General features: G+C 35.5%; 1 protein-coding gene across 1 annotated transcript in view; it reads right to left on the bottom strand.

The window, feature by feature from the left end:
- The window catches only part of LOC109394058 (E3 SUMO-protein ligase RanBP2), a 79,971-nt gene that overhangs the window by 35,843 nt on the left and 19,131 nt on the right, over positions 1 to 24,997 (bottom strand). The window contains exons 5-19 of the mRNA XM_019663827.1: positions 21,989 to 22,219; positions 21,507 to 21,652; positions 19,399 to 19,591; positions 15,943 to 16,030; positions 13,645 to 13,854; positions 12,496 to 12,677; positions 12,235 to 12,410; positions 11,917 to 12,040; positions 11,042 to 11,203; positions 10,651 to 10,788; positions 10,427 to 10,570; positions 9,214 to 9,393; positions 9,048 to 9,131; positions 6,753 to 6,888; positions 2,888 to 2,982 (exon numbers count right to left, since the gene is read on the bottom strand). Of these exons, the coding sequence (XP_019519372.1) occupies positions 2,888 to 2,982; positions 6,753 to 6,888; positions 9,048 to 9,131; positions 9,214 to 9,393; positions 10,427 to 10,570; positions 10,651 to 10,788; positions 11,042 to 11,203; positions 11,917 to 12,040; positions 12,235 to 12,410; positions 12,496 to 12,677; positions 13,645 to 13,854; positions 15,943 to 16,030; positions 19,399 to 19,591; positions 21,507 to 21,652; positions 21,989 to 22,219 (2,289 nt within the window). The remainder of the gene's footprint in view (positions 1 to 2,887; positions 2,983 to 6,752; positions 6,889 to 9,047; positions 9,132 to 9,213; positions 9,394 to 10,426; positions 10,571 to 10,650; positions 10,789 to 11,041; positions 11,204 to 11,916; positions 12,041 to 12,234; positions 12,411 to 12,495; positions 12,678 to 13,644; positions 13,855 to 15,942; positions 16,031 to 19,398; positions 19,592 to 21,506; positions 21,653 to 21,988; positions 22,220 to 24,997) is intronic.

Below are 24,997 nucleotides of genomic sequence, written 5' to 3' on the forward strand. Positions count from 1 at the left end.
TGCAATCCCACTGTCCATCCTTCTTAGAAAACATGTCCTCAAATCCACTCTTTGGAGTTTTACTTATCTCTGAAGCACCAAACTTAAACGCAGGTGTTGAAACAGAAGGAGTGGGTGAACTTTGTTTTCTTGGATTCTGACAAGCAACACATGTTGCAGAGCTCCCTTCGTTCCGGACAGGGCATATACTGCAATCCCACTGTCCTTCCTTTTTTGAAAAAACAGGTCTGAAGTCATTAACAGACTTAGGAAGATCTCCCTGCCCAAATTTAAAGGAAGGTTGCTGAACAAATGAAGATCCACTTTTGTTAGGAGACTTTGTATTCTGGCATGCAATGCATCTAGATACAGTAGGTTCGTTTCTCACTAAACAAATACCACAATCCCAGTGACCTTCTTTCTTTGGAGTCATCAAAGCAAACCTATCTGGAGTATTTTCTGGGCCAGTTTTAAAAGCAGAAACAGTTTCAACTAATTGTGGGCCAAGGAGCTCTTTATTGCTTGGGTTTACATTCTGGCACGAAACACATTTCTTAGCAGTTGCAGGATTCTTTAATGAGCAGCTGTTACAATGCCACCAAGACCCTTCTTTCTTTGGTACTTGAAATTCAAAATTAATGTTTCTGACATCAGATTTGGAAATATCCTTGTTATCATGACTTGTGGGTTCTTTTATGATTCTCATAGCCTGATTTGGTGTTGTGGCTACCTTTGTTCCTGAGGCTTTTAAAATGTTCTGGGCCTCTTCAAACTTGCACTTAAAAAGTGCTGCTTCCTCAGGAGTTTTGAATCTAATAGCAAGTTGTTCTGGTTTGGGCGACTCATCTGCATAATCAAAAGTATGCCATACAAAAGATTTGTCTGATCCTGCATTTGGTGCCAGTTTCATATCTGGACTGATGTAATGATTTGCACATATTTTTAATACTTGTTCTCGTCTCATTAGAAGGCGAATTTTACCAGATGTTTTATGCCTCAGTATTTTTACATTGCCAATTCCACGTTCCTTCCATTCTTTGGATTCTGCATCAAAACGGTACAATTTTGCACGATTGCAAAAGAATTCTTCTTCATCTTCCTCACCAGTTTTTACTTCAATCTTATCAGGAAGAGGTACCACAGGCTCAAAGTGGGGGCCATCATCATCATCATCACCACCATGGGTACTTCCTCCATCTATTTCATGATTTTTGCTGGCCAGTTCTGGAACAGGTGTTCCAAATACTGATTTCCCTGGACCATGGAAAGTAAACATATCATCACTTCGATGAAAACCAGAATTCTTTTGCTGATTTGGATCCATGTTTTCAGTAAATGGAATTCCAGGTACATTTTTGCATCCAAAATTGAATGGACTTCGAGGTCCAATGGTCTGACCACCTTTTGCTCCACCGTAACCATCTCCTTGCAAAGTTTTATCTGAAGTCAGGAGACCCAACAGACTTTCGCTATTACTGTAAGCCATAGAAGGGGGCTGTGTCACAACCTGCGGTGAGGAAAACGTGAAGTCACCATCATTTGACTTGAAATTTGAGTTAAATTTAAAAGGAGGTGGCTGTGTCGTATGTGCAGGTGCTGTCAAAGATGGCCTTATTCCTTCACCTGGCACAGGCAGAACAAAATTAGTTTTTCCAAATTCTATAACTTTAGATTCTGCAGATCCTGAAACATGAGCTGCAACTGGAGGTTTTGTGAAATAACCTGGTTCTGGCAAAGGTGGGTTTGTGCTTGTCTGTTGAACATTGTAATTAAAGTAATCATCACCCCTGGGTGACAAAATCCCTGTGGCAGGAGACTCAAAACGCAATGGAGGACCATACATCTCTTGAGAGAACATACAGGCAGATGTGCTTTGCACTGGTGGTGTGTGCATCTGTTGTTGACAGGAATAAATATGCTGTTGAGGTGGAAGCCTATTCATGCCATAAACTGGACCCTAAAAAAGAAAAAAGTTAAAAATTTTGTAGGTTGTCCACAAAACTACAGATAACTATAATAGATGCAAACCAATTCTCACAAACCACAAATATGAGTATTATGGGTAAACATATCATTAGGTAGTGTAGTGCATCATTAAAGGAAGACAACATTACTACAAAGATACTATTGGGTCGTCGGAAAAGAAATGACGTAGTTTTCTGTTTTTCGTTGCAAAAGTGAGTCATGACTTTTCCGACGACCCTATAGTTATATTCCTTCTTGGCATATAATAAAAATTGCCTTAACTAATGACAGCATCTTAAACATTTAATTCTCCTACAATGCATAAAATGCATAAAATATCTTTTTCATTCCCAAGTAATGTGTCAAATGATGTTAACAATAAGGATGACTAATATTTATTGAGTACTTTACATATATTATCTCATTTTAATCCTCAAAATGAGGATCCTCAAAAACCCTATGAATTGAGGTATTATTATCCTCATTTTACATATGAGGCAACTAATGCACAGAGACGTTAAGACAGTTGCCCAAGGTCACAGTGAGCAGAAGAGGCAGGGTCTAAATGTATCCAAGTCCCCTGTCTTTAAGCTTCACATTCAACTATTGTAATATAGCCACTTCAGGCCTGGAAATACTTACAATATAATGGTTCAGCAAGGACATCCTTGTCCTATTTCTGCCACAGCAAAATGATGAATGACTCACCCACCCTCACCATCACCACCCCCATTTAAAAATATTCTAAATGTTCACACTTATTGTAACATACAAATAAGATAACTAAGAAGTATAACTTCTATATCTGGTGAGAAATTTACAATATCTGTATCTTGTGGGACACGTAAGTTTTAATACTAAAACTACTTCTTCAGTTTCTCTGAAGGCAGCCTGAACAATTAAAAAGGATATATTTATAAATGTACAAATTATTCCTTGTTACCTTTGTGGGAGTAACATTAGCTGCTGGTCTGAGAAGATACTGGGAATTATATGCTGGTGACTGACTATAATATACTGGAGGGCCAGTAGTTGAAACTAAAAAAAAAAAAAAAGGAAAAAAAGAAAGAAAATACTGTTAAAAAAAATCTATACTGTAATTAAAACTATCTAGGCAATAACTATAAATACAAAAGCAATAGGAATCAAAGAAAAATTTAACTACATAGATTCTTTTAAAATTGCTATACATCAAAATATACCATAAAGAAGATTATCAAATGACAAGCTAGGGAATATGACACAAGGGGAATAAGAGAATAGCACCATAGTGGTCAACAAGAACAAGCACCTCACAACAAGCATCAAAACAGCAAGAAAGTAAGCAATTGATCCATTTTCTAAGAACAATAGGTATGATGTGAAAGCACAGTCATGTCCAACATTAGAAATATTGGGAATATACCAGTCAGGAACCAAAATGCATCTGACAGCCCCAGGGCCATGTTTTGAAGTGAGCCTTGAAAACCTGCACAACGACAAGGTTGCATTTATAAACTCAAGCTAAAAATGTTCAGGTCAAAACTCCCCTAACAAATTCATGGAAAAAGATCTCACAAGTAACACTAAGTGTGTTCCTTGGGGGGAAAAAAAGGGCACATCATGACTAACACTCATGTTGATGTCCAAACTATTTCCTCCACCTGTTTTGTGTGCATTTTGCCAAGAAATCAACAACTAGAAGACACTCAATGTTGATGGCAAAACTACCAACAGTCACTTCCTTGATCTGTTTTATGCAAGTTTTACCAGAAAACAAAACAACTCAAAGGCTATTTATGCCCTCACACAAAAGAAGAAATGGAAATTGTGACCCAAGGGATGCTAAACAAATGATTCCTGGAAGCACTGAAATAGACCTAGAAAAGTCTAGCCAGTCTAAAAAATTGCTGAAGAAGCCCAAATCTGAATTTAGGAAACTAATGGAACCGCCTGGTGAAGATGGTTATTTTGGTATATTCTGGGGAGAAAACAGGCACAGAACAAGCTGACAGATATGAGCCAAGAATCATAAAATTTGAAACTTCACTAGTGACTTTATCATGACTAGTGACTCTAAAAGTAAAGAAAAATTAAGAGTTCTTATAAACCTACTACAAAAAGCACCAAATAAACAGGTTTTTCAGGAAATATAAAAGATTATAAAGTATTGAGCATAGTTTATATGGTCTATATATAAAATATAAAACTTAAAAAATAAAATAAAAACTTAAAAACGAATACTATTTTGTTCTTAAAAGTTAGCAAAGGTTTTTATAAACTGATGATAGTTAACACTAGGCAAGAGTACAAAGAGATGGGCACGATCAGATATTGATGGTAAGAGTGTAAACTGGCATAGCTTTTCTGGAAAGCAATTTCCCAATACAGAAGAATTTTTTAAATACCCTACAATCCTAGGAATGTGTCCACAGCATTATTTATAATAGCAAAACCTGAAAATAACAAAAATAAGGGAATGTGATTTGCAGTACTTCCACATGATGGGATACCTTGTATTCATTAATAATAGTTTTCAAAAGACATTTAATAGAAAAATGCTCAGAACTTAAATACTTAAAAACAGGCTTACTCATCTACATATAATATAATAATATAGTAAAAATCTCATTAAAACTTCTTTATGCATACAAAGAGAATGGACCGGAAGGAAATGCTCCAAAATGTTAACAGAACTCAATGTGACACTGTTAGCATTTAGATTTCTTTACACTGTTCAGTATGTCTTAATATTTCCTATAAGCTTATTAATCATTTTTTATCATCTTATTTTAGAAAGAAGAGGACCACTGTGGTATATTTTTACTTTCATTTAGAAAGCAACATCTGTGAACACAAGAATGGGAATCAGGAGACTTGAGCTCTCCTCCTTTCAGGCCACAAAGTTGCTTTGTGACCTTGTCAATGAGTTATTTGAAGTCTCCATTTCTCTCAATTGTAAAATGAAGATTTGCTGCTTCTACACATTTCATAGGGTAATTGCAAGAACAAAATGAGACAATGTGAATGTTATTTTCATGTTTAACAATCAGAAGGCCTTTTATGCCTGTACACAGAAGAATAAATGGAAACTGACCCAAAAGGTGCCAAATGATCAATTCCACACAGCACTCAAAAAGCCCTAGAAAAGGCTAGCCAGTTTATGTATCTTCTCTATACAAGGCTCTATATAGTGAGCAATGTTTGAACTCTTGACATCTCATATGTTTATCTATGACTTATTACATTTAGTAAGTTTGATTTTACAAAGATTTTCTATTATTTTGCCTGCCATTTAGAAGACACTTATCACAAGAGGACAGTGGGGCAGCCATAATAAGTATGGCCCTATGAACTATCATACAAATGTACTAATCTAAACTAGACCATACCATTCTAAATCTTTCCTGAGTTAAAACCAATTAGAAAAAAATATGCACTGCTACCATTTCAAAAATCTGTCTCATGTAAAAGAAACCTATTTTTGTCATTATTTCTGGGTGCCTGGGGGCAATGTATCATGCTGGGAATGGTTTTAAAGTTAGACCATTGGAGTTTGAACCCAGCTCTATCAATAAATAGCTGAACAATAATGGATAAGTTACCTAACTTTTCTAAATCCATCTCCTCATATATAAAATTAGGGCTTATAATAGTACATACCACTCTGGGTTACTGTGATTAAGTAACACTACATACACAAAGCACTTTTGCACACAGACAACCTACATGAGGAATCATTAGTACCCTTTGGTTCATTGTGTTTACTATACACTGTAAGTAAACACCTAATAAAGACCCACACTTACACAAATGCTCACAATTACGATGTGAGTCAAGTATTACCTCCATGTTTCAAATAGACAAGCTGGTTCAGAGAGGTTGGTGATACAGCACAACTTCGAAATCCAGTAAGGTCTAAATTCAAACTTCTTCCTTCTTGAGCTGGCCAAGTGGCACGTTGGTTAAGAGCTGGCTTGGGACGCCAGCTCTGAGCAGCAGCAAGGCCCCGGTTCGGATCCCACATGAGGACCAGTGACACTGCCCTCTACAGATAAGATGGTGAATAATAGCTCGACCTGGAGCTGGGCTGCCATGAGTCGCCAGGGCGCATAGGCTGCAGCCCCTGCTGCAGTGGGCTGCCGTGAGCTACCGTGAGTGGCTGGCAACCAGCGTGAGCAGCCAGCAGACGGTGTGAGCTGCCAAGAGCTGCTATGAGCGGCCGTCCAGAGGCCGGCGACTGATCTGCCTCATCCGGGAAGAGCGCAATGATAATACCAACATGGGCCAGTAAAGCAATGTCCTCCACAACTAGACTGAATAACAAAAAGGACAGCAACTTGTCTGTTCCTCTCCCCCAATTCCCCAATAAAATCTTTAAAAAACAACAAAAAAAACCAACTTCTTCCTTCTATGTAACACCATGGTATTTCAAAACAAACAAGATTTCCTCTGAGCATATCGTCAAAATAATTCCCAAGAAGTTTAAGTTTCTAATCAGGCATCTCTTAATGCATAACGATATCAGTCAACATTTTTCAATTATAAGAAATAATGCCACCTCAGTCTCAGCATCTCTGACATGTGCATCAAAGAGTTCTTTAAGTCTTTATACACACAGGATCAGACACAGCTTGTTTTATTTCTGCCTGGATTTATAAAACTATCTCATTAATACCAAATATAGCTTAAGTAACACATAGGCAGACATATATAGACATGAAAACAAACAAATATACACAGACAAGGTGATTTCACAAGTTATCTATTTAGAGGGGGAAGTACAGAGATTTTACTAACATCTGGAATTATCCCAGTTGCTAACTCACCTGTTAGTTGAGTCCCCTGAAAAGATTGTGATCCCTGATATCCATCAGGCACTGACTCCGGTCCATAACATTCTGTAGGCCAGCGATGAGGGGATCCTGAGTTACTACTATTTCGTTTCAATTCCTGCATTTCTTTCTGTTGGAAGAAGAAAAAAAAAAGAATTTTAAGCAATTATATCACGTCAAAAGATCTGAGTACCAGGTGCTAATTTAAGACATAATCCTTAATCTGTTAAAGAATTATTTGCTCCCATTCTTTCATTCCTTAGTATCATTACCTAATTCACTCATTACTAGATTAAAGAGTTAGCTCTAACCTAAACTGAGTAAACTCATCTCCATTCTACACTTGCCTGAATTAATCTTTCTAAAGTTCAGTTCTAGCCAAGACACTTCCATGCTCAATAAAACAAGTACCTACAAATTAAACATCTTTCCCTGACATTGACGGTATTATCCTAAATATCCTTCTAGCATATTCCTAGTCCAAATGGACTACTCAACATTCCAAATTACCTTCCAATACTAGCTTTCCACTTATCCACATCTGATGTAACAAAACACTTATCCTTCAAGGTGATGCTCAAATGCTCCACTAGGTCAAGGGAAACAGCTAATATTTGCTCAGAATATATTATGTATAGAATAATATATTCCAGGCACTTAAATTCTTAATCCTTACAGTTACATTAGTAATAGTAATTTACACCTTAGAATGAGAAAAAAAAAGATGAAGGAAATGGCAGAGAAAGAATTCAAACCAGATTTTACTCCAAAAGCATTTTCTTAACACCACTCTGCTGCCTAGACAAAATCGCAGAAATATTGTCTTCTAATGGTAGCTATGTGGCTAGCTATCAGATTTGTCATTTTATGTACAACACTCACCCCAACCACAGAACCTACAAAACATCCCTTTACAAAACAGGTATGTATCAAGAAACTATATCTTTTTCTTAAAAAAAAAAAAAAAGAAAAAAAAAGAAAGAAAAAACAAAAAACTATAGTAGTATCGGACAACAGGTCCCTTTTGAAAACAGTATCAAATATCTCTATATCGGCCCAGGTATCTGACCAATTATAATAAATGACGTCAGAGACAGATCTAGCATGTCTGCTACCTTCTTCTTAAGGGGATTTTAAATACTAATTTCCCAAAAGCCATAACTATTGGGGTCAAAAATCTTTCAAATTTTCAAGCTAAATAAATTTTTCTCCATTCATCTGTGTCTAGTCCCAATGCTGTACAATCATAAATAAGAAACTGGTGAAATCACCTGGAAAACTTCACTGGTCACTACCAGTATTTGGACCATAGTTTTAAATATGCAGTTAATGCTATAATCATAATTTTAACAATTCAAACTAGAAAATGGAATGAGAACTGGTTTCAACAATTCTCACTTAACAGATGAAAAGCCAGACAGAAAGATAAGCAAGGGCCTGGTCCCAAATCATTAGTTAGTGGCAGAGTTAATACTAGAACTCAGCTTTTGAGGCACATGGACTAGTGCGTCCCTAACCTTCCACAGAATACAATGTTGGGTGCCTTAAACCTATATAAGTCAAGATTGTATGTAGTATCATAATAGGCCAAAATTAACATTCAAAATCTTTATGCAAATTCAAGTTTGTTCCCCACCAAACAGAATTTTTTTAATTTTCACACATTGCTGATAGCACTGTAATAATCATATACATATCAACTTCCTTGGTGTAACTTTAGAAATTTGAGTGATTTAGTTCTTGCTCGATGAGCATGAATTTGTACTTCCAATTCCAAAGAAGTAAAGCTCTTTTGAGCTTTACAGTAAGGTCACTTTCATATAGTTAAAATAAGATCATGTACATAAAACTATTCCTTACATAATTAAGTCAAATTCACATTAAAGTATTAAAAAGATAGAGATTTTCTGAAGCTTAGACCACCTATCAATTCCTAGCTATAAATTTGACACACACAACCAGTCTAAAAAATGAACTCATAGACCAAGGTTATGATTAGTGTATTTCGCTAGTTCAAGTCAATCACTTGGAGACCTCCTCTGTGCCAGGATCAATGCTGTTTTGGATAAAAGAGTCTGTACCTTTGAAGGATTCACATCTGGTGGAGGAGCAGATATAAGTAATCTCAAAAATACGGTGTCAATATGGAGGTATGTAAAGCATAGTATGATTCTATAGTAGCATGGCAGAGGGATATTTAGAACAGCTTAAGAAAAAAAACTGAGAGAGTGGTCAAAGAAGGAATCTTGGAAAAAGGGAGGCACAATTTAGAGAAATTAAGTGATTTACCTTAATGGCCTCTACTTGTTGGTAGATCGTTCTCAGTAAAGAATTTTGATCTTCTGCCCATCGAGGTGGTGTTTTAGGAGAATACTAAAAAAATAAAAAAAACAGTATTTAAAACATTTAGAACAGAAACATATTCTGCAGTGTGATTCATCTCTTTCCCACTTACCTTATAACTTTTACTTGGTGATAGAGAATATTTGGTGGGTGATGGTGTAGAATGTTTTATTTCTGAATCAGCATTTTGCAAAGAACCATTTTTATAAAGAGGACCTCCTTCACTATAGTCATCAAGTTCCTGCATGACTGAACTAAACATCTCTTTCACAGTCTCCAGGGACACAGGCAACTAAAAACAAAAGGCATAATCAAGGGCCTCAGTTTGCAAAAATACCAAAATAAAAATTCTTAAATAAATGAAATTTTTTTATTATATTAATTTAATTCCTTTTTCTCACTTTTGTATAACAAGCACTTTATACTTTATGTAATAACAGACATGAAACTGCTATGTACATACTTAATCTTCTGACTCTAAAGTCTATGCTGTTTCTATTCTTTCTCTTAGCCATAATAATTGCAGAAGAATGTTAACTTGGGAAATTTTTCAATGTGAACAAAATAAGTTACTGATGTTCACTAATTGATTTTGAATGGGGGGAGAAATACAAATGCTAGAATGCACCAGGCAACATAAATCCTAATCCAAAAGCAGCAACACAAATTAATCACCAAAATAGTTGTAAAATTTAATATAATTGAAGTTAATACCATCATGACAGTCTCAAACTGCTGATAGTTAGAAAAAAGACAGTCCACAGCAGATGGTGAACAGAAGAAACGGTAAGTTGTCAGCCATCTACTTTCGATTTCCGTAAAATGTTTAACTACGAAATTCATTAAGAACTAGTCTTTAGGTAGCATTTGCTTTGATTAGATTGCCACGATAACAAAAATAAATGTCCTACCTTAGAAACATTTCCTAATTCTCCCAACAAGTATTTTTACAACACTATAAAACTAGACTCTCAATCTAAAATCAAACTCACCAAACCCTAAGGCAAAGCAACGCTAATTAAATATTTACACATACACCCCTTCTGGGCATTAATACGGTATTACTGAGCATTTTGGAAATTACCAAAATATAAAACCAAGGCAAAAATAATTATCGCCCAGGGCCGGCTGAGTGGCTCAGTTGGTTAAGAGCTCGCTCAAGAGTTTGAGCTCTGAGCAACAGCGGTTCGAGTCAGCCCGAGCTGAGCAGTCGCTGAGCTGCCAACAGGTGGCAGGATGGCTCAGCTAAAAAAAAAAAATTAAAAAAAAAAATAATTATCGCCCAATTATCAATAATAAGAAAGAATAGACAACCTACAACTTACTTTCTTTACTGAAAGATCTGAATCACTGTCATCTAAAATCTTTATTAGGTAGTCCCTCGTCTTTCTCAGGTAATTTTTGCATTCTTCTTGTTCTTCAGGAGAAAGAGCATCATTTTCAATGTCTTCTGCTTTTCTGTGAAAAATCTACACAAAGAATACTTTTATGAAACAATCATGTTTTTAAAATTAAAAAAACTTTTAATTCAAGTACCACATCTACTTACCAGTGCAAGATTCCAATAAGAAACAACGTTTTTTATAGACTCAAAAGCAGTCATAGCATCTTCTATATTTCCATTAACTGCATCCAATATAGCAGATGTTATATGTGCTTCTTCTTCATATTCACCAATTTCAGATACCTGAACACATTTAATAATTTTTAGTCAAATTGCCTCTACCCAGAATATCAAACCAAATGATTTCCCAAAGATTTTATATGATCTAATGAGATTAACATCTCAGCTTTTCTGCAATATTTTATTTGTGACAGCTAGTGGATTTAGGAAACAAGACTACCATCAAATAAGCAATTAATTTACGTATACTTCCATTTCCTTGTTTATAAGCTGGAAATCCACATCCCAGTTAATTCACAAAGAGACCCTCCCTTACCTGGATGTCTGCACTATGAAAATGTTTAAACAGAGGGTCAATAGGTTCAGGAATACTGCTTTTCTTTTTGATTATCTCCAACAATGGCAAAACCTTCTTCCAGTAATGAACACTTCTGCCTATGTATTCCCGTTGGTCATAAAAAGAATTAAGACCGCTGCCCTAAAATAGAAAGTTAGAAACATACAACCAAAGGAACACAAATGATCAGATCTAAAAATTCATTTATAAGTGGTGTAAACAACTGGTTAAAATTTCAAATCAAGGCAAAACAGAATCTCAAGTCATATGCTCAACTTTCCAAATGCTACAATAACTAACCAACCACCTTAATACCAACGATCATTCTAGACCCAAGTTTTAAAACACTTTCAATGACACTAACCCAATAGGCAGCCCAATCTACTTTTTAAAAGTTGCCATTTTTAAACAGCCAAAACCTGCTGCTCTCTAAGTGTCACAGTTTGATCAAAGGGCTAAACATCTACACCGCCTCTTGTCACAGAACAGACTTTTAGAAAGTTCTGAACAGACTTTCAGGACAGATTTAGAAAGATCTATAAGCCCTTAGCTATAAAGCCTTTGTGCTACTGAACATCAAAAATTTCCAGACTGGACAATAATTATCATTACTTGATTATTAAGTAATAACAGTTAATATTTACATAACATTTACTGTGCCAGGCACTGTTCTAAGTGCTTATGTATTAACTATGTTAACTACTATGTGGCAAGATTAAGAAAATGTATTTCACCTGGCATAATCTGAATAAGCTGCTAGTGTTTTTAGAACTAAATGACTTTCAATGAAAAGTTTACAATTTCTTAAAAAATAAGGTAATGTTCTTAAAAATGCTTACACTTTAATAACTCACCGTTTTCTGAAGGTACTGTGCCCAACGTATAAGCAGAACAGGTTGAAGGCCGTGTTTTTCCTGGCCCCTTAGAGTATTTATGTCATGCTGAACTAGAAGTCGCAATTTTGCTGAGGTTCCCGGGCTAAAAAGTTTTATTTAATAAAACTGATTTATAAACATGCATTTAAACACTTACATTTTAATCATCACATGTTAATTAAATTAAATCTTCACATGAAAATTAAGTATCTAGAGAATAAGTTTTTAAATTAAATAGGTTTTTAAATAAAAAACCTACTCAGTAAGTTAAAGGAATATTTTTGTTTTACTACTTACATTGCTTTTCTGTGAATTAGATTACAAACTGCATCCCACCAAGACTTTTGTCTCTCTGTACAAAGCTGCTTACATACAGGAAGTGGCAAGCATAGTGGCTGATAGAAGTTGTAGTGAGAACTACATTTCTCCTTTAATTGTAAGTGGCTGGTATATATAACTCCAAGCAAAAATACCTGTTTTATTTAAAGAAAAATAAATTCAAGTTAGAAAAAATTAAACAAAACCCAAAATACTTAATTTGTTAAAATATTTGCTTACTTCGAGATCTAAAATACATATTGATTCAGGTGCATTTGTTTCAAGTCTTGAGGTTTCCTGGGGCAAATGATGAAAAAGCTGTTTTAGCCATTTTCGAATTGCAGGTAAGGCAGGCAATGAATTCCATTGTAAGCCAAGCCAGGTAAGGTGCTGAAGGTTACCATTATGTGCTCGAATAGCACCTGAAATAAAAGGGAAAAGGGGGCTTGAGGTTTTGAAGACTTCATTTGTGCCATCAGTTTTGCCAACAACTGACTTACATTCAATGTACCTTAATTTTATAACTAATTTTCTAAATCAGAGCTGGGGGAAATTGCTATGGTAAGTCCCACGTTCTTATTAAAGGTATTCACATTTTATGTATCTAGGAATTTTAATAGAAAGTTATTATGGAGGAAGTTCTTTTCAAGGTTAAGAAAAAAAAAGAGGCTTACTAGAATTCAAAAATAAAATCTGACAGGTGCCAAATAAAGAACCACCACCCAATAAAGAAATCTTGAAACAATGAATTTCCCTTTCAGTAGTCATTAAAACAATGGGATACCACTACATGAATCCATTAGGGCAGTAAAGAGATCTTTTCTTGCAGAAGATATTCAATACTGTAAAAGTTACGCACGTCTGGAAGCATGAAGAGGTACAGCCTTTCTGGCAATACGGCAATTTGCAAGAGACTTAAAATGTTCATCAAGTTTGTCCCAGTGATTCTGTTTTTTAGGTATCCACTCAAAAATTTGAAAAGGAGACACTTTACTTGTGTATTAAAGTTCTCATCACAGTATATTTTTAACAAAGACAAAAACGGAAACTTAGATGTCCAACAACAAAAAGTGGCAAGCAAATGATGGCCAAATTCATGAAACATTATATTGCCATTAAAAGTCATTATTTACAGAGACAGATACAATGGGAGAGAATTCCTGGAAAAAGACAAATCATATGTACAGTATAAACAACTATTTAGAAGAAATACATATGCCACCACCACCCCCCCCCCTCAAAAAAACCTGAAAGGAATACAGGAAAATATTAAGTCACTATTTCTGGGTAATGGGATTATGGGCAATTTATTTCCCTTTCTGTTTCTATTTTTTTCCTAATATAAAAGGATTAAGATGCAAACATTTTCCTTTGAAAATTCCAACTTACCAATATCATATCTAGCCAAATCACCAAGCTCTGGTGCTTGTATATCAACGTTTCCAATATCATCACTACCAAGGAAAGAGCTATCCTTAGATAACTGACTGGAAAACAGAGCATCATACAATGCAGACTGCCCGCTTTTATTTGCAAATGATTCTACAACCTCCTTTAAGAAATCTTGCTTGTCACGACTTAAGTTTAGCAGCATGTGCCCTGAAAAACAAATTATTTCCATCATTTAAAATACACAGGTTGTTTTTACTCATAGAAAAACAAATTATTTCCTTCATTTAAAATACACAGATTGTTTTTACTCATATCCCTCCACAGTTTTATTCATATCCCTTATGGGGAAATAACAATTATCTGAGACCTAACCCTTCAACCCAACAAACACATCTGGACAATAAAAAGGGTGCTTATGCAAAAACTAAATCTAGATTACAGCTTTAATAGTATCTGTCTACATGCTACAGTAAAAGGAAACAAAAAAGAAGATAGGAATGTGTGTGAAAAATGCCAAAAGTGTTTATATTTTAAATGGAAAAGTGTGGAATTTAAAAGTGGACATAAGAGGGTAGGCCCAAACTCAAATTCTCTGATCTGACTGATACACTGATTTTTAAACCTGGCTGGTCAGAATTATCCTTTAAAAAGCTATTAAAATATATTCATTTCCAGGCCCCACTCCCAGAGATTCTGATTCCACAGGTTTGGGGTGATAGAATCTATTTCAAAAACACTCCTTAGATAAAGTTCTAGTACATGCTACAACACGGATGAACCTTGAAAAGAAGTCAGTCACAAAAGACCACATATTGTATGATTCAATTTATAAGAAATATCCAGAATAGAGAATTCTAAAGATACAGAAAATTAGTGGTTGCCTAGGACTAGATTTGGGGGGAAATGGGAAGTGACTGCTAATGGGTATGAGGTTGCTTTATGAGGTGATAAAAATGTTTTAAAATTGTGGTGAAGGTTGCACAATTCTATGAACATACTAAAAATCCAATAACCTGTATACTTAAAATGGGTGAATTATATAGTATGTTAATTTTATCTCAATTAAGCTGTTTAAAAACAAACAAAAACATTCCTTGGAGTTAATTCTGCTGGTCAGTCAGGGTTTAGTTACCACCAGACTATTATCTCTTTCCAAAGTTTGCTGAGACAAGCTCAGGAATGCCAAGATCAAAGACATTAAAACACAGGTCATTTTATTAACCTTGACACCCTACAAAGGCACCTATGACATCCCTGCAAAGGTAGACAGGAGACATAAGGAAAAAAAAAATGGAATCACTTCTTCAAGGACTGAAAGTCTACCTCCCACAAAAGAGGAGGCTGTGGGATAGAAGAGCAATATAAGCTTAGACCACCAACAGCCGAACTTTGATTTAATACTACTTCTTGCTCTTTACAAAGTTCATTCACTCTTGTCAAAACTGCTTCCTACAGAAAGCATTATCCTTCTTCAGTTCATTGCTTGATTCACTGGCTACATGAATAACTTGGAAGTTTTGCCTTACTAAAACCAGATAACATAATACACCTTCAGAATCTATCCCAAATAGTCAAAACTGAGAATAAATCTACAAATTCCAAGAGCCTAACAGAATGTGAGTATAATCTACTATCTTCCCAACTGTCAGTTCCTTAAGAGATAGATCTGTATCTTCTTCATCTTTGTCTCCCTCATAGCAGTGTCTTTCAGGCACATGATATTAAAAGGTTGGCAAACCAATAATTATTCTTAGTTCAGGATCTGTTTTAAAATATTCAGATGGAGGCTCTAGCACAGCGGTTCTCAACCTGTGGGTTGCGACCCCTTTGGGGGTCGAACGACCCTTTCACAGGGGTCGCCTAAGACCATCGGAAAACAAAAAGATATTTACATTATGATTCATAACAGTAGCAAAACTACAGTTATAGAGTAGCAACGAAAATAATTTTATGGTTGGGGGTCACCACAACATGAGGAACTGTATTAAGGGGTCGCAGCATTAGGAAGGTTGAGAACTGCTGCTCTAGCAACTAGATAAAGTAAGGGTTAAGGAGTTTCTCCATCTGGGAGCAAACAATATCAAATATTTGTTCCTTTTTCAGAATATACCATTTCTTCTAATTCTTTGTGTTCTCTTGCCCTAATCCAATACGGCAAAGAGAAACAAATGATTATCACAAATTATCTCCTGAACAGAGAGAAGACATTATCATAAGATACATTCCTTTTTTTTCTTTTTAAAAAAATTTTCTTGTCTTCTTTTTAAAATAAAATCATTTAAACATTACTATTACCTGATTGGCTCAGACGATCATAGGCCATCGATTCCAGCAGATTTTGTCCACCTTCTCCTTTCATTAATTTTATCTTTGGTCTTGGAACCTGGTAATTTTACAATCACAAGTCTTAATTTAGTGATACCCATATTTCTAACCGATGTTCCTGTTGATCACATTGTGCTTTTCTGATAATGCATAAAGTTAACCAATCGTTAAAACTGAGTTGGAAAACCAATACAAAAAACTAGGAAAAAAGGAACTGAGATAATCTGTAAAAGATGCCTGCAAAGAGCGCTTCAGAGAAATTACTTTCTACTAGTAGCACATTTCAATGGCATTTGGGAAAATGTAGTATTTAGAAAAGTTTTCTGCCCTGCATAAACAGAACTACAGCAGAAGAGAAGACAGCCCGGCTTTACACAGCACTGGAATCATACTTGGAAACACCACACTGGATAGTACATTTTCAAAAAGCATGGATAATTTGGGAAACCACTGGGATAAAGTGGAACAACCAAGACAGTAAAAGTACTTCAAGCCATATCCTATGGAGAAGAGCTCAAAGAATGATGAATAAACAGAATGGTAAAGAAAAAACACAATATGCTGCCTTCAGATATTAAGAAAATTACCTTGTAAGAGGGTTAGACTTTTTAATAGCACAAGAAAAAAAAAAACAAAACACCAATGAGCAACAGCTTGAAAAACATTTTTACTCCATATAAGAAAGCGCCAAGAACCAAATTATCACAAAATAAAATGGGCTATTTTGAAAAGTAGTGAATGCCCATCACTGAAAACGTTCAGTCAGAGGCAACAGGCATTTACTGGAGATATCCTACAAGTAACCTTTTGAGTATAGCTGGGGTAACTACTGTTAAATTTCTAATGACGCTCTTAATTGGTAATGGGAGTGTAATTTGGTACAACCTCTATGAGGTTGGAAATTCAGCAATAGCTCTAAAAACTATAAATGCACATACTTTGATCCTGCAATTCTTTCAGAGAAGTTTTATTGCACTCATAAATTTTCACATGTGAAATGGCACTACAGGATTATTTGAAGTAGCATAGCAAAAAAGCAGAAGTAACCTAATATCTTGGTTTTAGGGCACTGGTTTAAAAAACCCCAAAACTATTTATCATATATCCATAGAATGGAATAATATATAACCATCAAAACAAATGAAGATGCTCTCCTTATGCTATGCTTTCTATATTGATACAGAAACATCACCAGGTATATTTCATGGAAATAAAGCAAAAGAAATAGAATGTACAAAATGTTTTCTATCTGTATTTTTTAAAGGGGAGTGGGAGAGTGTGTGTCTGTGTATTTGTTTGTATATGCATTAAAAAATTCTTGAAGAACTCACAACAAACTAAAAACATTAGTTCCTTCAGGGAAGAGAAGTAAATGACTAAGGAACAGAGGTAGGAAACAATTTTCACAGTATACTCTTACCCACAAGCTTTCTAAACATGATGCCAAACTTTGTCTATAGCTGTTGAAGAGCACAAAACTCATAAATCTGGGCTCTTTCAGAAAATTATTCAACCGTTATCATATGTGATCAGTTAATTAGTAATGAATCCATTCAGTCACATCATCTCAAGTCAAAATTTCCTCATTTTAATAAAATGTTTCAAGAGAGACTTGAATGCCTAGCTGAAAGGCAGATTACTTATTAGAACCACAGCTTTCCCCTGATAAAGAGTCTGAAAACCCTGTCATTAAAGAAGTTAGCCTGTCATGATTTCATAAGGTCCTCTATACCAGTCTGTATTTCCCTTGTACGCTTATAATCATTTGATAATTAAGCTTTACAACCAATGAAAAAGTAAAATCCAAGCATCTAAGAGGCTTCCATTATATATCCATTCAATGACAATATGTGATAGGTAGAAAGAGACTGATGTAAATGTCTATGTGCTGAAATGAACAATGGAAAAACTGAAAAAAGCAAGGTATTTGATGATATTGTAGATAAAGCATATATATCCACTGAGGCAAAACAGTTTTTAAAAGTAGAGAAAGGGGTATTACATGCTTCTATATGCATAAAAACTTTTGAATACCCAAGAAACTGGTAACAGTAGTTGTCTTCTAGGAAAGCAGACTTGAGTGAATGCATTGAGAATTAGTTTTTACTATTTAAAAAAGTCAAAGTTTAAAATAGTTGACCGTGTGTGTTAACTTTAAAAATATTATTAAAAAAACTTTAATAAATTTTAGTTTCCATTAAAAATAAAACTGTCAGCTACTTGAGAATCTATTAAATATTAATCATAACTTTTAGTGCTTAAATTAGCAAACTTCATAAACTTCACTAATTTTCATTAATAAATATATTTCTTATGAACCTAAGTGCTTCTGCTGAGCAAATATTGGGTTGTCAGAAAAGTCATGACATATTTTTTCTATGTTTTTCGTTGCAAAAATGCATCATGACTTTTCCGACAACCCAGTAGTAGCACTTAACACTGTGGGCTGATAATGACCAGTGTTTGTTCAAAGATCTATAGCACATGAACTACAAGGAGAGGCCTCCTCTAAAAGCAACTCTAGGGGCTGGCCGAGTGGCTCAGTTGGTTAAGAGCTCGCTCAAGAGTTTGAGCTCTGAGCAATAGCAGTTCGATGTCCGGCCCAAGTTGAGCAGCCGCTGAGCTGCCAACAGGTGGCAGGATGGCTCAGCTTAAAAAATAAAATAAAATAAAATAAAAGCAACTCTACAGGGAACCTTTTTGCTCCCCTCAAGCAAAAGTTCACTCTCGAAAGCTAACAAGTTTTATAAGCTGGGCTTAATGCATTTGGGGCATACTGCTTATTTCTTTTCATTTCAGAATTAACGCAAGCTCACAAAACCAAACATAAAAACTGTACTCACTGTAATATACACATTATATATACGTTTTTCAATTAACATGCTAAAATAATTGTGGTAAACACAATCTTCTATCATAGTTTACTTAACCATACCCCAAACTTTATTTACTTAGGGTTTTTGGCCAAGATATATAGATATAGATATAGATATAGATATAGATATAGATATAGATATAGATATAAGTATAGGTATAGGTATAGGTATAGATAGATAGATAGATAGATAGATAGATAGATAGATAGATAGATAGATATCTTTTTGAATCAGTTTTATCCATATTTGAGATTATTTCCTTTCTACAGGTTCCCAGAAATGGCAGAGTAAAAAGATGAAACTCTTCAAACTGGCCTTCCAATAAGTCACAACAATGTAGACTGCCAGCAGTAATGCATCAATATACCTGTTTCACAAGCCTCACCAATACTATAAATCTTGTTATTTTTCACCAACCAAATTAACTATTCCAAATTTAATTCTACAGGCTCATTCACATTTTCATTATACACCAGGACACACTTCTATGTGAAATACAACAGTTTCAGTGAAATGTCAAAACTGGTACCCAAAACTGGAAAAGGCTTACCTGAAATGCTATGAGATAGCACAACGCAGCCAGCTCGGAGAAAGCGCGCCACTGCACATCACTATACTGAGCCATCTTCAAAAGCAGAGAACCAGCATGCATGTAGAAATGTCCTTTTATTTCTAAGAAAGTAGCTCCGAGCTCATCATTTCCACCCACACAAGATTTCACAGACTGAAGAGCAATATCAAAACTGTAATATTAAAATATTAAAAGGTATTAAATGTTACATTGTGAATAATTTTAACTCAAAATAAAGGAATTTATTTCAAGCTTCATATTCCACATCGAATTCCTAATAATCCATATTCTTCTCTATTTTAAAATTATAAATCATCTAGTATTTATTTCTATTCCACATACTTCCTACACTTCAAGCTTAACCTCTAGAATGATGTCTTAATTCAAAACAGTTAGTTCTAGCCCTCCATCACAGAAAGTATAAAAATCAAACAATAAGATTACTGATTATGGTGTATGTTTCATAATATACCAGAATAAAGCTGGGAAACTAAAATATTTTCTAGTTTCTTCTCAATAATATGGTTCATTATTTAATTCAAAGTTGGACCTTCTCAAATTAGACATGCCTTATTCAAACTGTAAGTAAATAACTTATAAGATATTTGGGTTGTCAATACCGTAATTGCTCTTCTTACTATAAGGATAACTACAGAGAAAAATAAATTGTATTTCTCACTATTATTTGTAATCTATGTACTAATTAGTGCTTCTAAATCCCAATGGCCTTCAGAATCTTCATTTTGTATGAAAAGCGAATGGAAACACAATACAAATGTGAAACATGATTTAAAATAGATTCTAACAAGAAATCTGAGCAGCAGGCATTTCTTCCAGTGAGTGAGTTCCACGGATCCCTAGAGGTTTTCAAGACACCTTCAGAACCATGAAGTTAAAATTATTTTTATAGTATTACTAAACAATTATGTAATTTTCACCCTCATTTTCTCATGGGACCAAAAATATTTGAGTATATAACCCTTACAAAACAAAATATCCTAAATATTTTCTAAAATAATCTAAAAATTCAAGTTAGATTTTTTTTTGGACACTACCCTTACCCTACCATCTTAGGACACTAAGTACTTCAAGAAAACTACTTACCCCCCTACACCTCAGTGAAAAGAACTTTCCACATGCCAGATGGGGAACAAGAATTACTTTTCAAATAAATCAACAGTCTAAACCAGGGACTGGCAAACTTTTTCTACAAAGGGTAACATACTAATTTGGCTTTGTAGGCATACAATCTTGGCGCAACTGCTCAACTTCACCCTTGTAGTGTAAAAGCAGCCACATATAATAACAAAGAAGCATGGCTATGTTCCAATGAAACTTTTAATTACAAAATCAGGCGGTGAACCATATTTGGCCAGCAAACTCTAGTCAACCCCTGCTGTAAACTAACATTGTAAATTCAAGTGATGTTTTGTTCACTGGCATTTATTTTAATAAGAGATAATGGTTTTCAAAAATCAAAATTTAGGAAAGCGGAAAAATGATATATTTTAGTTATCCTGTACGTAAGCTAAAACATTGTTTTCTGAAATACTAGTGATGCCAACAGCTTATACTAGAACGTTTGAAAATAGTTTATTCTCTGATTTTCACTCAAGATTATATCATTTTTTGAAACAAAATATGGAATAGTAGTTAGAGCATTCATTTTCAGGCTTGACTACTAAGCATGTCAAGCTGGAAATTAATTATAAGAATAATTTAATCGAGCCTGAACAATTACATAACTCTCTAAAAATCAAAGTCATACAAGGGCCAGCCGAGTGGCTCAGTTGGTTAAGAGCTCGCTCAAGAGTGCGCGCTCTGAGCAACAGCGGTTTGATGCCAGGCCCGAGCTGAGCTGCCAATAGGTGGCAGGATGGCCCAACTAAAACAAACAAACAAACAAACAAACAAAGTCATACAAAACCAATTATAATATCCACACAAAAGAAGTAAAGATTCCTTCTTTGTGGTTCATGGGTACATTACAGAAAAAATAATACAATAAAGATGGTTAGGCCAATAAACTGAATTATTACAAAAATAACCTGTAATTTACACTAAGTACTCTCCTTAAGTCAACATACCGTTCCAATAATTCTCTGCTTTCTTGCACATCTCTAGTGGAGAGTGTAAGAAACATAAGGTTAGCATAGGCCAGCAGTAAGTCGCTATTGGTTGTTTCCCAGTTATTTATATCAGACTCCAAACACTGTGACGACTCCAGATATTCCTATTTTGTAGAAAGAACACTAAGTTACAAAACTTACCAGGTATTACAAGCTGATCACTTTATGCCTACAAATTCCTTTACTCTTTTCTATATTGTAAAACCCCATTTTTACATCAGCCTATAAAAACATCAAATACACACATGTATAGTCATCATGTTTATCTTGCCAATCTACCCATTATAAATTGAAATCATCCTCGTAAAAATTTCATTTCACAGTTACTGTACGTAAATGAACGAAATTTAAGTCTGGGGTAGGGGGGCACTGCTTAAACACAAAGGAATGTATGGTAATTGCCTATATAATGGTATGGAGACCCAACAGTTTTTACCTACCTTAAGTGTCTGTACAACACACAAATTCCATTCTAAACTTGAACGCAAAGCTATGTTTCTCTGTGCCTCATGGCAGTGGGCCACAGCATCCTTCAATCTTTTATTTGAGCGATACAGCTCTACTAGTCGAATGTTCACATACACATCATCAGGTCTTGCATAAAGTTCTGACTGAATCAAGTCAAAAAGTTTATTCCATCCATCTTCACCTCTACAATCTAAAAGCTGTTCCTATTTAAAAAAAAATCATTAATTTAGAAAAACACCTGTGCAATTTTAAACACATTACTGTTCCTATGAGCACCATTCTACTCTAACTTCGGTAGACAGAGTAAATTACCACCAGAAATATTATCTCACATACTTCATTAGCACCTTCAGAGGGCTGAAGCTAAACCCCAACAAATTTATGTGGAGAGAAACATCTGAGATGATACACTAGCACAGGTTGCCCATATCACCTCAGAGGCTGCCAGGGCTGCGGCCCCACATCCCTGTACACCCCAGTCACCACCAAAAGCCTAGGCAGGCCTCATATCAACTCTATACCAGGCTCCTTATCCTCAAACTTCTCTGCATCTCGCTAGCTCTGACTCAGTTCCCTACCCACTACGCTCCCACACTGGAACTCCTACTGTTACACTATCTTCTCAGTGTCTTCACCCTCTGGCCTTAACTGAATGAGGTATAACTTAAGATAGTCCCCATCACTTCTCTGCCACAGTAACTTTCTCTCTGCTAGCCTACATACAAAGTAGAAAAAGGGGGGTTTGTGACCTACTCACTCCCAATGTCACCTCCAAATCATATCTCCCCACCACACCTGTGCATAATGCTCTCTAAAATACATGCTATCTAGCTACTCCATCCATTCCTCTTCATTAGCTACTGAAATAGAACGCTTCCTTCATCCTTAACTGTCGCTGGTATTACCAATTGAAAGATCTAGATATACAATAGTCTGGCCTCTCAGTTCTTTAATTACCTCATCTCTGTTGGTGCCGTTCTACACTCCAGCCTCAGCCATCCATTTGGCATTGACACAGGCCTTCAAAATATGTGATTTGGTCATACAAGTCAGACCATGTCCACACCCTTCTTATTCTTCCAACCTCACTGCAGGCTCACACATCCTCACTGCTATGTATACTTGCATCTACCACATGAAAAGCTCTATTCAATACACTGACATCACCAAGTTTTACTTTTCCATAAACTTCTTTCTCCGTGGACCTCCCCACCCCCATCAAGCTAAAATGCCATAATCCCTAATATCCATAATTACTACTTGCTTACACATGCCCTCAATTAATTCCATTTATCTTTCCTTATAAGAACCCTACCATCTGTTTTCTCTGTACCTTTATAATTACAGTTGTACAATTGGGGGTAGGGCATTTGGAAATCTGGGACATCACAAGCAAGCTAACAGATTCTCTTTCATAATCTCAAACTTCCAAACTGGTAATGCCTAGGAGAAAACCCTACTTTATCTCTAATAGACTCACTTTCTCTATTCCCTGCAAAGGTCACTTCATACTCTTCCTCTTTGCTCAAATTTCCCACACTTTCAACTTATGATCACAATTCTTCCTTCTGGGAAAACTGAAGCCATCATATGTAAATTCCACTTTATCGACTTATACTCATCTTCTCCTTGCTCCCTTCACCTAGCGAAGACCAAGCTCTCCATTAGAGCTCTGTTTTCATTATCCTCTCTCCTTTACCAATCATTGTCCTACTTCTGGATTATTTTCATAAACATGCATTTGGCCTTTCCATATCTGCAAAAATCCCTAGACTTCAATTACCATATTTTGCCACGTATAATGCGCACCTTTTTGCCCCAATTTGTGAGGGAAAAATAAGGATGCGCATTATACATGGGTAGTGCTAATTCCATTATCTATGTAAATGTTTTTAATTCTTTTATTTATGCCTATGAGTTAAAAATGTAACTCTAGAAATCAATACGCTATCCGTATGCAAAATAATATCCTGGAATACGACAATCGGTTTTGTTGAACTTACGATGAACTTGCAAGGACAAAGAGTTCTTGGCCTTCCATGATGTATAAATATCGTAAATTTGTTACCAGTACATAAAAGTTCTTGTGTGTATATATATGTATATATATATATATACATATATATACATATATATGTATATATAACAAGATATATTAAATATCTTGTATAGTATTATATTAAAAAGTAATATATTAAAAAGTAAATGCTACAAATCCTTTATAATACAAAAAAACAAGTACCTGAATATAAACAAACAAAAATTTGAATCAAAAAATTAAAACGAAAGATTTTTTTCCCTAAAAGTTCACACCAAAAACATGGGTGCACCTTATACACGAAAGTGCATTATACACAGCAAAATGTGGTACATGTTTAAAAGTAAGTAAGTAAAAGATCAACACCATTATGAATACTTTTCAAAAATTCTACTCTTGGGGCCAGCTCAGTGGCGCGTTGGTTCGAGTTGGCTTGGGACGCCAGCTCTGAGTAGCAAGGCCCCAGTTCACATGCACATGAGGGCCAGTGACGCTGCGCCCTCTACAGTTAAGATGGTGAACAACAGCTCAACCTGGAGCTGGGCTGCCATGAGTCGCCCCCCAACAGCGTAGGCTGCAGGGGGCTGCTGTAAGCTACTGTGAGTGGCTGGCAGCAGGCGTGAGCTGCCAAGAGCCGCCGTGAGCGGCCATCCAGTGTCTGGCGACTGATCTGCCTCACCTGGGAAGAACGCAATGATAATACCAACATGGGCCAGTGACACAACGTCCTCCACAACTAGACTGAAGAACAAAAAGACAGCAACTTGTCTGTTCCCCTCCCCCAATTCCCCAATAAAATCTTTAAAAAAATTCTACTCTCATACTCAAGATCTCATACCAATATTTTCATTCATTAAATCAATGCCAAAAAACTACTTACCTTAAGCCTTAAAGTTTAAGAAACAGGATTACTTTGCTAAACAGTTATATATAAAGGTTTAGC

Source organism: Hipposideros armiger, unplaced genomic scaffold (assembly GCF_001890085.2).
Source record: "Hipposideros armiger isolate ML-2016 unplaced genomic scaffold, ASM189008v1 scaffold_406, whole genome shotgun sequence".
In the NCBI taxonomy this organism is placed as follows: domain Eukaryota; kingdom Metazoa; phylum Chordata; class Mammalia; order Chiroptera; family Hipposideridae; genus Hipposideros; species Hipposideros armiger.